General features: G+C 34.3%; 2 protein-coding genes across 3 annotated transcripts in view; one reads left to right on the top strand and one right to left on the bottom strand.

The window, feature by feature from the left end:
* The window catches only part of pip4p2 (phosphatidylinositol-4,5-bisphosphate 4-phosphatase 2), a 236,446-nt gene that overhangs the window by 114,123 nt on the left and 105,593 nt on the right, over positions 1-16,730 (bottom strand). The window lies entirely within an intron of this gene.
* The window catches only part of necab1 (N-terminal EF-hand calcium binding protein 1), a 79,165-nt gene continuing 71,403 nt past the window's right edge, over positions 8,969-16,730 (top strand). The window contains exons 1-3 of one of the 2 annotated variants that reach the window (XM_087294397.1): positions 8,969-9,184; positions 10,908-10,932; positions 15,057-15,165. In XM_087294397.1, coding sequence (XP_087150523.1) covers positions 9,098-9,184; positions 10,908-10,932; positions 15,057-15,165 — 221 coding nt within the window. In that variant the 5' untranslated portion in view covers positions 8,969-9,097. 2 annotated transcript variants of the gene reach the window in all.

The following is a 16,730-nucleotide window of genomic DNA, read 5'->3' as shown; positions in this document are numbered from 1 at the left end:
ACCCGAGATAAATAAAGTGACTAAGCTGAAAAGAAAACAAATAAATAAATAGGCCTAAAAACAATTTGGAATTGGAACCTTAAGTGTAAATAAAAAACTGATAATAAAAACACTTCTTAAATATATATATATATAAACACTTTGGTTTTAAAGGAAACTTATGGTCCCATTGTGTCTCTAATGACAATTTGCTGTCTTCAATTTGTTAAATGTAACAAAAAAAATTGAGAAACAATTAAACCTAACTTGTTTTTAAAGGTCAAACATCCTTTTTTAAAACATTTTTAGCAGGGTATGATGTTATCATAGAGGCCAAGTACAAAAGTTTATGAATGGCACTCTCTTCTTTCTTTTGTTGTAAATTTTATTAATGTAAACAACAATTGAACCTATTTAAGCCCACCGGCAAACAATTGTTTCCAAAGTTCATATTGTCATTTTCTTCGTATAAGTATTTTTTTTTTTTTACATGTTATCTATGTTTCATTTCTTCATAACATTTGAGCAAACAATCAAAAAAAAGATTTTAAGAAATAAAAAATAAAAAAAGAAAAAGAAATAAAAAAGCCTTTCTCATGAGGCTTTCAACTTCCAACATTACCAACCCTAATAAAGGTAATCCCAAATAACGTGGGTTCTCGTGGGTTTCCTCTGGGTTCTCCATTTCCCCCACAGTCCAAAGACATGTGCTATATAGTAAAGGTACATAAAGGTTTATTTATATAGCACCTTTCATGGTCACAAAGTGCTGTACAATAAAAGAAAACTGAAAAAAGGTAAAAGAAAACAATAAAAGACAACATTAAAACAAAGTTAAAAAAATCCAAGAACAGAAACACCAATGTAAAACCAGCTCTCCAAAGCATACTGTTAATTAAAAGCTTGGCCAAAAAGATGTTTTTAAAAGCTTTTTAAAAAGTTAAACTGAACTTATAGGTGGATTGAGAACTCATAGGACACGGTGTAGGTGAACTGAATAAACTACATTGGCCGTAGTGTATGCATGTGTGTGAATGCGAGAGTGTATAGGTGTTTCCCAGTGCTGGGTTGTGGCTGGTAGGACATCCGCTGTATAAAACATATGCTGGATAAGTTGTCGGTTAATTTCGCTGTGGTGACCCAGATTTATAAAGGGATTAAGCTGAAAAAAATTAATAAATAATTTATAAGAATAACTTTTACATATTGTTACCTGAAAGTAGCCTTTTTGATACACAATTTGATGCACAGAAAAATCCTCAGAGTAAAACTAACTTCTCAGAGAGCATTTGGTCCCACTCCACAGAAAAGTAACACTGGAGCAGGGTTAAAGTGCCGATTGAACAGTAATGATAAAATGACTGAAGACAAACACAAAACTAAAACTTGTTGATTTCAGTCTCAGTATTAAGGCCCTGCTATTCACAAACCCACAGCTTTTTCTACATTGTTCGTCCACATAAAAAGGCAGTATCGAGTCACACAATCCAAAGTTTTTGAAAGTCTTGTCAAGGTGACGATTTCCAGACGTTCCAGGGTCTGTGTTTATTTAAAAAATGGAGGAGAAACTTTCTTTCATTTACAAAAATACCTGTATGTGGACATGGCCTTATGAACTCAACTGAATCAAAACACAACAAATCTCTCAAAATCTCAGCACATCAGGATCATAAAACAACTCCACAAACAGCACCAGCATCGTCACTTATTACTAACCTGTTTGACTTTATCTCTGTCAGATGTCTACAAAAGACCGTTGTGAGATTTTCTGAAAATACTTGTTTTGTTGGATGTCACCATTGTGGAGAGCAGTATTTACTTTACTTGGGCTCTTTGACTCATTTTTTATGTTCATTGTCTCTGTGACTGCTGTAACTTTGTAGTGTTAGACAAAATACTCTCTACTCTGAGGATATTGCTGTGTAGAGAAAAAGAAATTAAAATTGTTTAATTATTTTACAAATATCTGTAATAATTGAGTCTTTAGTATTTGCGGGGGTTTTCTCTGGGTACTCCGGTTTCCCCCACAGTCCAAAGACATGCGGTACAGGTGAATTGGGTAAGCTAAATTGGTTGTAGTGTATGTGTGTGAATGAGAGTGTATGGGTGTTTCCCAGTGATGAGTTGCAGCTGAAAGAGTATCCGCTGTGTAAAACATGTGCTGAATAAGTTGGAGGTTCATTCCGCTGTGGCGACCCCAGATTAATAAAGGGACTAAGCTGAAAAGAAAATGAATGAATGAATTGAATCTTTATGGGAAATGTTGTCCTCAAATTTTACATTGAAGGGTGCATACAACGTATACCATAACACAACATAATGACTGTATAATTGCAGCATATTCAAATATGATCAAACAAATAATAATAATAATTTGGTAATGGTTTATTATAGTTTTATGGATGTTTAAACTTTATTATTAGATTTGTAAAAGCACATTTCTGCCACATAAAGAAATATGCTTTGGTAAATCATAATTAAATAAAAATCATAATTATAACCTAAATAAATCTTAATATTAAAAACATTGTGATATTAGCAATTAATGTTTCTTCATTAAATTGAAATAAAAGTCATAAAATGACTAAAATTAATGAATGAATGATTTAATTTTATAATGAAAATAACATTTTCATTTTATACCTAATTTAGCAAATCTAATAGCTGCTATAATGATATTCTAATTTTGACTTTTGAATATCCTTTTAATCTAATGGTGCCTTAGTTCAATAACTTTTTAAAGACAGAATATTCAGCCTTCACATAGACACAGTACATACTGATTCTTGTGCACTGATATCATGACAACAGCAAATCTGCTCTGATATATTTAGAATCAGAACCAGATTCAAAGTCAACGCTTACTTAAACTCGGCTGCTGCCTATATCCCTGCTTTTATTTGAGGAAATGCATGTATAGTTTGCTTTGTAAATCTACTAAAACAGTGATAGGTTGACATATCTCTCTTTTCTTTTTGCATTAGTTAAACCTATTTATACAACAGTTCTGTCTGGTTCTTGAATCTGATTGGTTGACAGTAGTGTGATATTCTGCAATATCAGAAGTCCTACAGCCTCCTCACCCTTCTGTATTACTCTGCCCAAATAGAGTGACAGCAGATCAATAAACTTACTACAGTGTTAAATATTGCATCTGTTGGACAACATAATGTACGTTTGAGGCTTTTTAGGTGAGAATGTAGTTGTTTAGATTGCAACTATGCAGTTCATTTATAAGGATAGTGCCTACTTTAAATATTTATAATTTCAAAGATACAGCGCCATCCACAAGATGACGACAGAGACCATATAATAAGCCCTTACAGAAGAGAAAAAACCAGCCTGATCTCACGAGAAAACGTAAGTATTTTACGTTTTGCCAGTTTATGGGCTAAATCGTATGAGTTCAGTCGTACGAAATAGTACGATTTTAAAAAGAGATTTCTTGCTCTTCAGTGTTTGAACTTTCAGTAATGATTAAATCACACTGAACTGAGCTAAACTGAACTGAACTGAACTTAAACACTAAAACCTGAACCACACTGTTCCAGTTACTGAACCACACTGTTCCAGTTACTATGACCATTTATGTGAAGCTGCTTTGACACAATCTACATTGTAAAAGCGCTATACAAATAAAGCTGAATTGAAATTGAATTAAAAAGGAGGCGTGGCACCTGACCCCACCCCTAACCCCAACCGTCATTGGGGGATAAGCAAATCGTACTAAATTGTATGAATTAGATCGTACGAATTCATACGAATTAGCCACTAAATAAAAAAGTTACGAATTGCCGTGAGATTGTGTTGGAAAAACCCAGCGTAATTTTAAACTACAGCTGATCAAATCATTATAAAACTGGTAAGTGACTTTCTAAGTCAATCTCTCTCTTTTGTATGTCGTGGTGCTGTATTTATATAGTAATTGTGTTAAGTGTATAATTGGACTCACATATCAGGAATGTATCAATTTTGTGTTGGCTCTCTTTGTATAACCCGAGATTTGGTTTGCCATCTGTTTGACTCTGATGCATTTCCTGTTTTCATTATGCAAACTAGTTCAGTAAACAGAAAGAAAGAAGAAATGCCTGTATGTGTTTAGTGTATTTGCTCATCGCTAACACAACAGTAGTGTAGTGATTGCGCTGCTTTAGCTTTTTTCAGGGTTAATTATTGTGATTTCCTGATTGCAACAGAGAAAAACTGGGAAATCTGATGGCATTTCATGCCGTTCAGCCTTATAATCTTAAAATGTGAGCAAAATTGCCTGTTTTGTCATCACTTTAGACATTACACTAGAGAATCATTCAAATATAGCTGTAAAGTGACTTTGGTAAAGTAGCAACAGTTTCTGCTGTTCTGACGTCAGTTGCAGATGTGAATGAACGGTGGAAGAAAGTAGTTCCTCATACAAAAGTATTGCGAGACTCTCTGTGTTTGATTTTCTCTTTTAAATTCCAGATTATGCCGTTGAACTGTTGTGTGAACGCAATATCACATGAGCAGCAATCCTATGTGGCTGTATATTGTCAGTAGTGGGACACTAAGCCACACGGTTCCCACCAGTGCTGATATACAGCCACATTGCACTGCTGCTTGTGTGATATTGCTCATATATAAATATAAAGAAATAAAATAAACTTGATTCAACAAAATTATTAAAAAGATGCTAAAATCGATTAATTTCCTATATAATTCCCAGCCATGCAGTCTTAATCAATATCATCTTTTTGAAGGACATTTGACACTCTTTACTATCAAAACAGATCGTTCCCTGTTGGACTGTTGCCACACAAGCCTTTGTAGTATATTTCACAATGAAGATTAACAAAGAAATCAAACATAAGATAACATTTCTGTACTTTGCACATCAGAATGACCCATAGCATTTCGGAGATGAAGATATACTGAGTGGAGTCTTTAGACTTTACCCTGTTTTCATGAATTTCGGGTAAAAATATAGTACACTGGAATAAAGAAATCCCTTGAGAGTGCAAAGTTGCATTATAACCATTCAAGCAGTCATCAGACCTGCCAAACGATCCATTATAGATCATCTGCAATTTAGAGAACAAGACAATATCTGGCTTTGTCCATAGGTAAACTTGCTTGACTGTAGAAAGCTGACTCGTCCAAACACATATGAACTCAAGGGTAATGTGTTTGTTCTCTTTACAACAGATGGCTTTGGTCAACTGGCTTTGGTCAAGGGGTTTCTGAATGGCAGCTTAGTCATAGACCACACAATCGTTTAATGTTGATGGGCCACCGAGTTGCATTTACACGCATGTTGGCTTTTTAGGGTGTGTATTTGCTCATTATACATTTAGTCATTAAGAATGGACTTTTATCCAAAATAACTTGCAGTAAGAGTGAGAAGAACAAAGCAACCACAACAACAAACAGGGAACAATATGAAAGTCTGTGATAAGTTTTAGTCTTACACAAGAAAATGATAAGGACACAGATGTGTGTGGTTCTGAAAAAATATTCTTTAGATGTTTCTTGGAAAAGGATAAAGACATACTTGCTTAAAACCAGTTGGACAAGTTATTCCACCAGCAGTGAACAGTAAAAGATCAGTGAAAGTATTTGTGTGCCTTTTGGGCAAAGGAAGTCCTGGAGGGTGCATAAATCTGAAGTTGTGTGGTATATGGGGGAGCAGACTGCAGAGCCATTGGTTGTTTTGTAGGCAAACATGAATTTGATGAGAGTGGCTATTGGCAGGGAGTGCTCATGGCTGAACTGAGGTGTGATGTGTGTTTTTTTTTTTTTAGCTCATTAAGGACTAATCTTACGGCTGTATTTTGAGAGTCGGATAAAAGCTATAAAGGAGTTGTGATGAAGTGTTTAGTTGGCTTAATTTGCAAACAGATCAAAGTTACAGTCCAACAAAAGAGATAACAGGCAGGGTCAGATGTTAGAAGCTGTAATCATATACATTTTTAGGAAAAGCAATGGTTCTGACAGGTTCTTACAGGTATAAAATGTAGATGAAGAAGAGAAGTGGTCCCATCACTGACCATTAAAGCGCCCTAGCTGAATGATGGAATTCCACACCCTCCCAAAATACCCTGACAGACCTGTCTGGTTCATTGAGGTGCCCTTTGTGTTGGCGGTTGACAGGATAATCTTGTGTTTACTGTGTAAAAGCTGTATGTATAGATCAAACAAGATGAGTGTTGATGGTAAAATTAAGTATGATTATGGGTTAGGTTATTATGATTATTTATAATGATTTTGCGTTAATTAAATCACTTAGAATTTTTTAGAGAATGAGATTGTTTATATTTTAAAAAGGCATGGTACGCAAATGTCCAACGAATCAAGAGACCTGGTGCAGTGCAATCTGAGCAGCATCCAATACTTTTTTAATACACTCACCTTAACTCTTTATTTATTTATTTATTTATTTATTTTATTGAAAAACAAGAACAATGGCATACAAAAAATGCAGAATACAATGCTTACAATTTTTTTCACATCAAAGGAACAAATCAGTAAAGAAAAATAATAATAAAAAAAATAACTATAAAATTACAGGGGATTTATAAACTACAAAAAATTGCATAAGAAAAGGATTGCAAAATTGCATAGATCCTTATCGCTTTTTTTATTTTTAATGTCTTTAGGTATTTTGATGTAATGTTTAAGATCAATTTTAAACAAATAATGTTATGATTAAATTAATAGACATATTTTGCTCCAAAGTTTTGCTAATATTATTGTATATCAAAAACATATCTTTACAAGAAAACTGAATTTTTATTTTGTAAATTTAAATGTAAGATATTAAACATCAAACCAAAACATTTGGGTATATGTGCATTAAAAAAACAGGTCTTTTACACGCCGATTCCATGTCTCTAAACAATTTTTTTTTTAAACTTACTACAGTATTTACTACGTAAGTTCCAAACTTTTTTCCACTCAATCTGCTCAAATAAGGAATTCTAAAAAGATTTGCATTTAGACAACAATGTGGTTCTGAATAACTTTCGAATGTAACAATTATCAAATTTATAGACTATAATTTTCACATGTAAAAGATTTAATTCAGAGGATAAATTAACGGATAAGAGCTGAACAATTCCCCTAGGAATTGCATCAAATATTATTGCAAATTATTTAGCCGTTATGGGGATCTTGTAATAATTGAGAAATTCACAATAATTAAAAAGCTGTACATTACTTTTGAATAACTGTCTCACCAATATAATATCATTATTGTACCAATTTCTATAAAATTAGGATTTATTTTTAAAGGCTATACATTTGTTGTTTCATATCACTGATTTATGTGGAGAAAAAATATGCTTATAAATAAGCATGCATAGTAAGCATATCTGTTTAGTTTTGTCAGCACTTTGTTAATTTCAAAATTACACCTTAAAAACAATTCTAAACCCCCTACCTGGTCAAAAAATAATTCAGGGATGATGCTCCATATTTTGCCTTTATAATTCAGGTAATTCTTAATCCATTTGTTTTTAAATATACAATTAGAAGTGCTGAAGAACACTGAGACCACCATCTTCAACTCAATAGCACAAAATTGTCTTTTTTAGATAATGTGGTCTTTTTCTACATATGAAATTGAACAAAAATATATCCACCTCTTTAATGACTGATTGTGGAACCTCTAATGCAAGAGAAGTACATACTTAACGTGACAAACCTTCAGTTTTAGCTAATAATATTTTTCCTTTGACAGATCTCTCATTAATCATGTGTAATTTTTACTCAATGCGCTTACCTATAACCACCCCCAATCTTACCCCTCACAGTTAGGCCTACGTCATTAGCTCCTTTGAGTGCATTGTATCTGACATTGCATCACTGAGATATGCAGTCTCCAATCCTGCACCCAGATACAGTTGAAAGAATCAGCTAATCATAATGTTTCTGTTAGTGCTATATTTTACCACAAGATGCCGCTGTTACTTTACATTTCATTCATGGAGAGACGTTTGTGCTTCGAGGCGTGCTATCATTAAATAAACAGATCATTAAAAAATATGACAGGAATAATTTTTAAAATAACTAAATGTACTTTTCTCCGTATGAAATACTGCGTAAACAGATCTAAACTGAGGATAACATCCTAAAAAAACGTAATCACTATTTTCTAACACTAAATGGGTTTAACGTGAGTTTTTTATTCTGTGGAACACAAAAGTAGATACTCTGAAGAAAGCTGGATATCGGCAACCATTTACATCCATAGAAAAGCAAATACATTGGAAGTTAATGGTTACAGTTTCCAGCTTTCTTCAAAAGAGCTTATTTTGAGTTCGAACTAAGAAAGAAAGTTAAACAGGTTTGGAACAATTGAAGGAGTAAATGATATAAATGTTAAATTTCAGAATTATCACTTTAAAATGACAGTTAAAGTAAATGAATATACATTAGCATGTATCATACTCAAATTGTTGTGTGCAAACAGTTTATTTTTCATTTCATGCAAGAGCAACTAGAATTTTTCATTTTGTATTCTTAAAAAAAGAAGGAAAATCTAATTTGGAGCGACATAAGGTCGATATTCATTCATTTTCTTTTGGTCAATTTATTTATCAGGGGTCACCACAGCAGAATGAACCACCAACTAATCCAGCATTTACACAGCAGATGCCCTTCCAGCTGCAACCTAGTACTGGGAAACACCCATACATACTCACATGAGGTTGATAAACACTAATAAATTATTATAATTATCATTATTACTGTTGTGGTGAATAATTATTATACTTTCACCTGTTATAGTTTATTTATAATGACCTGACCAAAACGTATTAGGCTGCTGTTTGGGAAGGTTTTCCATTATTACATAATGACAGACACGAAGAGACAAAAATATCTGCATGGTGAGAGACATAACAGAAATCGCCGCAGGTATAGGGAATAATGACAAGCTCTGATAGCGGAGCACAAAGCGAATGTCATTGGTGCGCAGCTCAGCATCAGAGACCTGTGGCTCATCACTGGAGTACAGCGGGAGATTCCTTTCACGCGCATTAGAGCAACACACAGCAGAACGCGCGCTCCTTCTGTCCACACGCATTAAGTGCTTTTCTGTCAGAACACAAAGTTAAAGAGTTATTTATCACTAGGATTGACCATGGATTGCTCTGAAGAGGTACAGTCACTCTCGGATGAAGCCAGCACTCCCATCGAGTTAAAGAAAGGAATGTCAATATTTTTGGACGTGAGTATTTTTAAGTAACTACTTTGTTTTTGAATGATTTTTATGCTGAATTATTGTGTGGAACGATAAAGGGAAAATGGAGACCTGATAGAACCTGTTGATTGATTCACAGTGATGTAGTTTATCGTCTGACATCTTCGTGGCTTTAATATATTCCTATTTATATCCATTTGTTATTCTGTAATTTGCTGTTCTAATATGCTTAACATTCATTATTAAATTTGCTTTATTTTTTTAAATTGCATTGATGCATTGTTCATATTTGCCTACTAGGTTCAAATAAAATAAAATTATATGTATATAATAAGTCAAAGACAGCATTTTTTATTTATGCTTTTTTTAAGTTTTATTTATTTATGTTTTAACTTGTACCTTTTTGTACTATTATATGGCAGAAGACATCAACTAAAATGTCGTTTAGTGTGACAAACAATCACTTCAGTCACATTAGGAAAATAACATTTAAAAAAATATAAATATTTAAATACATAATTTAAGGATTCTGCAATTTTGCAGTTCAGCAAAATATTAATTAAATATAATTTTTATGCCATTATTTTTGCCAGTATCATTAAAAGTCACAATATTTCTTAATAATACATTTTTAATAATTTCAAATGCCACAATATTTAGTATAGTCATTTACTCTTTTATATATTTCAATATACATATTGCATAAATCCGACTTTTGTACTTTGCGAAAGGACGTTGGAACATTATTCATCTATTTTTTAACATTTAATTTTCACAGAATGTGTTTTTTTAAACATTAGACACTAAAATCTGGTCATATGCACATCAACATAATTTTGTATATTTAGTTTGATTATGTATATATGATTGGGAAGGGCATCCGCTGCATAAAACACATGCCAGATTAATTGGTGGTTCATTCCGCTGTGGTGCCCCCAGATAAATCAGGCACTAAGCTGAAGGAAAGCGAGTGAGTGATGTATATATGAATGTGCAAATGTTTAAAGTCTCACTCATACAATATAAAGAAATGTGTACAAAATTCCCTGGCTGTAATGTAGTTTTAGGTTTTGATCTTGAAGTATTCAGGTGATTTGAGACTTACATTCTTCATAGCATTAGGCAAAGGCTTATGTAATGCACCATGACTCATATTGCATTGCTGTTATTTGCAGTCATTATGCATAGTATCAATTAATATAATGTAATTAGTCATTATGCATATTGTCAATTAAACACAACATTATTTATTCTCTTTTCTGCTATATAATGGATTCAGATCCTCTTCAAGTACAAAGCCATGCTAGCTTAAAGGCTGGTTGTAACTGCGGTTTTAGTTGCTAATTAAATTGTAGTAAGGTGTCTAAAGAGCTTCCGCTGGGATCAGAGGTGTGTATTGTTAATTATCATACTGGAATGAGGAAGCACCAGTCCTTGACAGATCAGTGGCATAGTTTTTCACTCCTCTAAGGAGGAAGCTAAATTCAGCCTAGACTTGGCATGCCCAGCAGCGGACCATATTTAAAGTGTGAATGTTCTTGCTGTGAAATGGGACTTTATTTAACAGACCGCTGTGGCGTGCTTGGGTTTTCAAAGTCAACATATCATCACGTTTTCTTTCATCTCTGCTCCTTTTAGGACTCAACCTAAATAATTTACAGTGCACGAGTCCCTTTACATGATCAGCTGAGCATGATTTTTTATTCTATGCCCAGAGGCTGTGAACTGATAATGTCCTGTTTTCTTTTAGATATTGAGAAGAGCTGACAAAAATGGTAAGCGTTGCCTTTCTGGCTTTTAAAGTTCACCTGTTGTTCACCTGCATAATAAATATTTTGGTATGGATTAGTGCATGTTACGACACCTCCATATGTTTGAATGGGTGTCCATTCTCCGGCTTTGCTGGTACTCAGTTGTCATGGAAACTCTAGACTTGCCATACGTTTCCTAATGATAGTCAATATTTTAGTAGAGCAATACCAAACAAATGTCACTGTGCTTCAAATTCATTTGTGTAAACCACCTATTTTTAAAAATAGCCTTCATTTACATATTGTTTTTTTCTATATATTATGAAAAATATATAGAAAATATATTATTATTATAAGTTCAGTTTTTTTGTTTTAGAATAGTCCAATTCAATTTTCCAATTCAATTCATGTTCATTTCTACACCACTTTTACAATGTAGATTGTGTCAAAGCAGCTTAACATAGAAGATTATAGTAAAGTGAAACTGTGTATATATATATATATATATATTTAAAGGATGTTCCTAAATATACTTAACAGTTCATGTGCTGGTGTTTTTGTGGAGTTTTATTTACATTTTCTTTAATTCTATTTTAATTAACCATAGTTTTACTACAGATAAAACCCCAAAAGTTTATTAAACTATGCTAACCACAAATTAACTGGTTTTGCCAGGGATGGGTTTGGTGGAAATTGTATGAATTTGTACAACTGAGCCACTTTTAATTTGTTACGAGTGTATACATAAAGGTCAAAACATAAAGTTCCAAATGCAGCTTTTATTGAAGCATAGGGATGGTCAGACAGGCAAGGGTCAACAGGAGCAAACAGTACAACATGGGTAATCCAGTAGATTAATCCATAAAGACAGGCAATGATTGCGGCAGGCAGAAAAATACCAATACAATCCAAAATCAAAACACAGGTAACTGCCAAAAACTAGAACTGGGAAACCGCTGCACACTAACAGTGAGTACCTTACATGGACCCCAATAATCCGATTTTAACGTGATTAGGAAATTACTGTGATTAAGAGTTTACCATGTATACAGTGATTTTTGATTAATTTAATCTGATTAAGGCTATAATCAAACTAAACATAAATCGGATTAAGACGTGGAGTATACCGTCGCAGTATTAGTCGCAGTATTAAAGTGCTGTACAGACATGTAAACACTGCAATCAAACTATTACCGTCATGTAGAGTTTTCACCGCATTTTGCAATAGGATAGTCTATACACTTACGGCTGTTTGACACTATTCTCTGCACCTACCGAGTCAGTGAAGGACCACAGACACCTGCATCGCGAAATGTGGTATCAAACTCCATTAAAGCAACACTCTTCCAGCAGTTCATACTCGCATCTTATATCTCGCTTGTCGGGGGGCATAAATGAAATGATGAGATGAATGAAAGTGAAACTGCCGATCTGTACGTAAAGTCGAATTCTCAGCACATACCAATCTTCACAGATGGTTCAAAGATGGAAAGTAATGTAGCAGCAGCAATGGTGACAGGGGAACAAAGTCATGGAATCAGTCTGCCTAAAGAATGCTCCATATTCACAGCTGAAGCCCGCGCTTTACTTTTAGCATTGGAGTATATAGAAAATGCCCAACAAAAGAAATCCATCATTTTTACAGACTCTAAATCATGCCTCCAAGTTATGGAATCTTCAACCAATGATCATCCTTTGATTGACAATATTTTAACTAAAGTTCACCAACTACAAAATCAGTTTTATCACATCATTTTTTGCTGGGTTCCTGGACATGTCTGACTTTTAGGAAATGAGCGAGCTGATGCAGCTGCTAAAGATGCTTTGAAGCAAGTAGTGAACAAATGCCAAATTCCTCCGTCAGAGATGAAACCTTTTATCAACGCTTACATTTTAAACAAGTGGCAAAAGGAATGGGATGCATTAGAAAACAATAAACTACATGAAATCCAACCTGAAGTTTCACACAGAATTTTAAGACATTTTAAGAATCGATTTGATCAAGTAGTTTTTACCAGATGTCGTATTGGGCATACGAGAATTACACATGGATTTTTGCTCCAAGGTGAAAACCCTACTCAGTGTTTGTGCTGCAAAACTCATCTTACTGTAAAACATATTTTACTGGACTGTCCTGCTTTTACTGATTCCAGAAGGACTTTTTATGAAATGAACTCTTTTAAGGACATTTTTGACAAAGTGGAACCAGAAAAGATTTTAGAATTTTTATCATGTATTAACACAAAAAATCTTATTTAATTTATGTTTTATTTTGTTTGTTAATTTTTAAATTGTATATTTATTGTTGAAAGATTCCTGCCATGAAGATAGCCTTGGTTGCTGACATGGCACTAAATAAAAAATACATTACATTACAGTACGTAAAGTCGACAAATTAAAAATGAAACATTTGAAATTACTTAAAACTCCTGACAAAAGTGGACAGCACGGTTATGCAATGTGGCAATGTGCTGGATAATTTGGCGGTTCACTCCGCTGTGGTGAACACTGATTTAGGGATGGTTGACGTGCGACTGAAGTTTCGAGACAGTGTCAAGATCCCGATGGGCAAGTGTTTCGAAACCCATTATTTCAGAGATTTGAGCCCATTATCTCTTCATACTAGTCTAAAACTCTCACCGCTTCACTAAATCACTTAAAACTTTAATGCGAGATATAATTTCTCAGTTTCTTTTCTGAAGCTGTTTCAGAGCAATACATAAAAATTAGAGACGGGTTTCAAAACGTTTCGAAGCTTCAACAATTTTGCTTCAACCGTTGCAGTGTTTCATGAAGCCTCACTTTGCCCACCACTACCTTGATTAATAAAGGGACTAAGGCAAAAAGACAATGAATAAATGAATGAACATTTAAACGGGATCATGAAAGGAACTTTAAAAAAGCAACTCATGTAAACACCTTAATCATATTATTGACTTATTCAGATTAAGGCAAATAATTTGATTATTGATGTCCATGTAAAAGTAAGAAAGTGAGGTGTAGTCCTAGTAATCAGTCCTCATGAGATTCAGTTGTGTGATTATAATCAGTTGTGAATTAGAACTGGTGTGTGTAAAGTGCATGATGGAACATGTAGTCCGGTTCAGTGGCACATGTGCTGTGTGTCTGGTGACTGCGATTGTTTAAACCACTGTGACACTTTTTCACAGTAGTCTATGTGGTTTTGTTGCCCTAAAAAAATCAGTGATGGGTCAAATCAGTCTGATCTCACAAGGAAATGTAGATATTTAATGTTTTGTCAAGTTAGTAGCTGATTCAGAGTTCAGTCGTATGAAAATGTATGATTTTAAAAAGGTTGCATGGCACCCAACCCCACCCCTAAACCCAACTCTCATTGGGGGACAAGCAAATTGTACTAAATTGCACAAATGAGATAAAAATCTTAGCCACTAAATCAAAAAGTTACAAATTGCCCTGCCTGACATAGCGTTGGTCAAATATGTTCAAACCCAACAGTTCAGCTGAATATGTGATTTTAATGTATTTGCTAGCTCTTACCATGGTTAACTGTAGAAAACTACACTCTTAAAACTGTTGGCTTATTTTAACCCAACATTGGGTTTGTCAGTTTTTAACATAGAATGAGTAGAGTGTGCTCCATGTTGTTATCCATGGAATTTGTTGTATAGCTGTGGTTATACAAATGGCAATCAATAGGCCAAAACCATGATTCATAAGTGCTTTAAAATCTTGCATATTGAAACACAAATGTAAATGAAAATGAAATGCTCTAATATATGCATGTATTTAATATATGCTAACAGTGTTCAGTGCAGATCTTCTGCTCATATTGTGTTAGTTCTAAAGCTTTTCATTGCATTTTATTTCATGTCCTATAAAGCACACCACATGCAGCAGTATTTATTCTATTTTAAGTAAAGCCTGGCATGACTCACCTGCCACTGTTTGTTTAAAAACCTCTGGGCGTCTGCATCGACTAACACAAGCCCTGAGCTCTGTCGTAAACATTATCTTATGCCATCTGTGTGTGTGTGTGTGTGTGTGTGTGTTTTCACCTAACACCTGAAATCTAATATGCATAATCTAAACTAGATGATGGACATTTCTATTAAATGAGAAATATTTTTTTCAAAGCAAACCTGTTAACCACATTTTCCTCCCAAAAGATGATGGGAAGCTGTCCTTCGATGAGTTCAAGGCTTATTTCTCAGACGGCGTTCTGTCAGGAGATGAATTAAAGGAGCTTTTCCATGCGATTGACACTCATAACACAGAGTGAGCATTTCTGTTCATGATCGACATAAATACATGCATGACAAAGACACCTTTTTTGGTTCCATTTTGACATTTTGAAGGTCTTCTGTTGGTAATAAAATGTTCATTTTTAAACACAAAATCAACTGCAAAATGAAACACAAGTTCATGGTCATATAATTAGTTTTAAATGCTCTGAAGTCAGAAATCAAATAGCTGGAAGGTTGCAGCCATCTACATCAAGTGCAGCCACATATAAGTTCAATGCTCTGACACAATTACTGTGGTAATACCATTGTTTTGACTGGAGTGCTGTTGTTGAGACCATCTTATTTGTCCATTCCAGATGAGTTCAGTTGTACCAGCTGCATGTGCAGATATTGCAAATCTGGTTAACACTTTATTTTGATAGTCCATTTGAGTATTAGTAGACTGTCTGCCCTACAGCTCCTTCAACAGACTGACTATAAGAAACTTTGCAAGTACATGTCAACTTAACCCTAACCCAAACCTAACAATCTATTTACAATCTAATCTGATTAAGAGCACAGTATGCACAAAAAATGCACAAAACATACAATCAAAACTGAAGAGGGTATATAGCTTAAACCTCAGAGGGGTCACTGGATTGTTCTTTAATATAGATTTGTCAAATAAATCAAGAAATTGACCCCAAGTAGCCAAAGATTTTGTTATGGAGCTAGTCTACAAAAATCGTTGTCTTTCCATCTATATATGGTCCAATCCCAATTCTACCCCTTAGCCCTTCCCCTAACCAATTTTCTTTAGCTTGAAGGTGTAGGGCTAGGGGGAAGGGCTAGATACCCCTTCAAACTGAGATTTTTTTCAAGACTACACTTGAAACCATGGTGTAAGAAAATTTCCTAGAACTCACATGCTACAACGGCAGTATAGCTGCACCTGGAAGTCAGGAGAAGCACAAATTATTATTTTTTTTGTCATTATTACAAATTTTTACAACAAATACCCACATGTTTTAATACACTGATAACGACATTTGTGTTTTTCTGTCTGGTTAAAAAAAGAAGTAAATTTTGCTATCTATAATTCATAATCATAACTCCTGTATAACAATCCCACAACATTCTGACACTCGATGACACTCAAATACCCTGTCAGAAAAGTCTCGTGGCAGGGAATGACCTTTTTACAGTGTCTGCTATAATGTTAATGTTGTGTTTGTGTTCATACATAGATGAATATGGCCACTCGTTATGATAACATAATATATGCTTTCAGTGATTTCCTGAAGATAAATACCAAAAAATAACTCAACTGGAATAACTACAGCAGTCGCGATCGTCTGATCTCATACAAAGCAAGAGATTGTGATGACATGATGACATGTGCAGGTGTTATAGTGCTGTCCTATTTCTTAGGGGTAAATTCTGAAGTCCTTCCCCCTCACACTCTTCAAGGGCCAAGGGAAAGAGGAAGGGGTAGAGGTACAAAAATAGAATTGGGATTGGGCCTAATTGATATCATGTCGGAGATCCACTTCTGGAATGAGGGGGGTAACAGTGATTTCCAATTGTTAAGCACTAGTCTTTTAGCCACAACCATGC

Source organism: Danio rerio, chromosome 19, assembly GCF_052040795.2.
Source record: "Danio rerio strain M-AB ecotype USA chromosome 19, GRCz13ab, whole genome shotgun sequence".
NCBI lineage: Eukaryota > Metazoa > Chordata > Actinopteri > Cypriniformes > Danionidae > Danio > Danio rerio.
The sequence above is the reverse complement of the archived record's forward strand: the minus strand, read 5'-3'. Positions and strand labels throughout refer to the sequence as shown.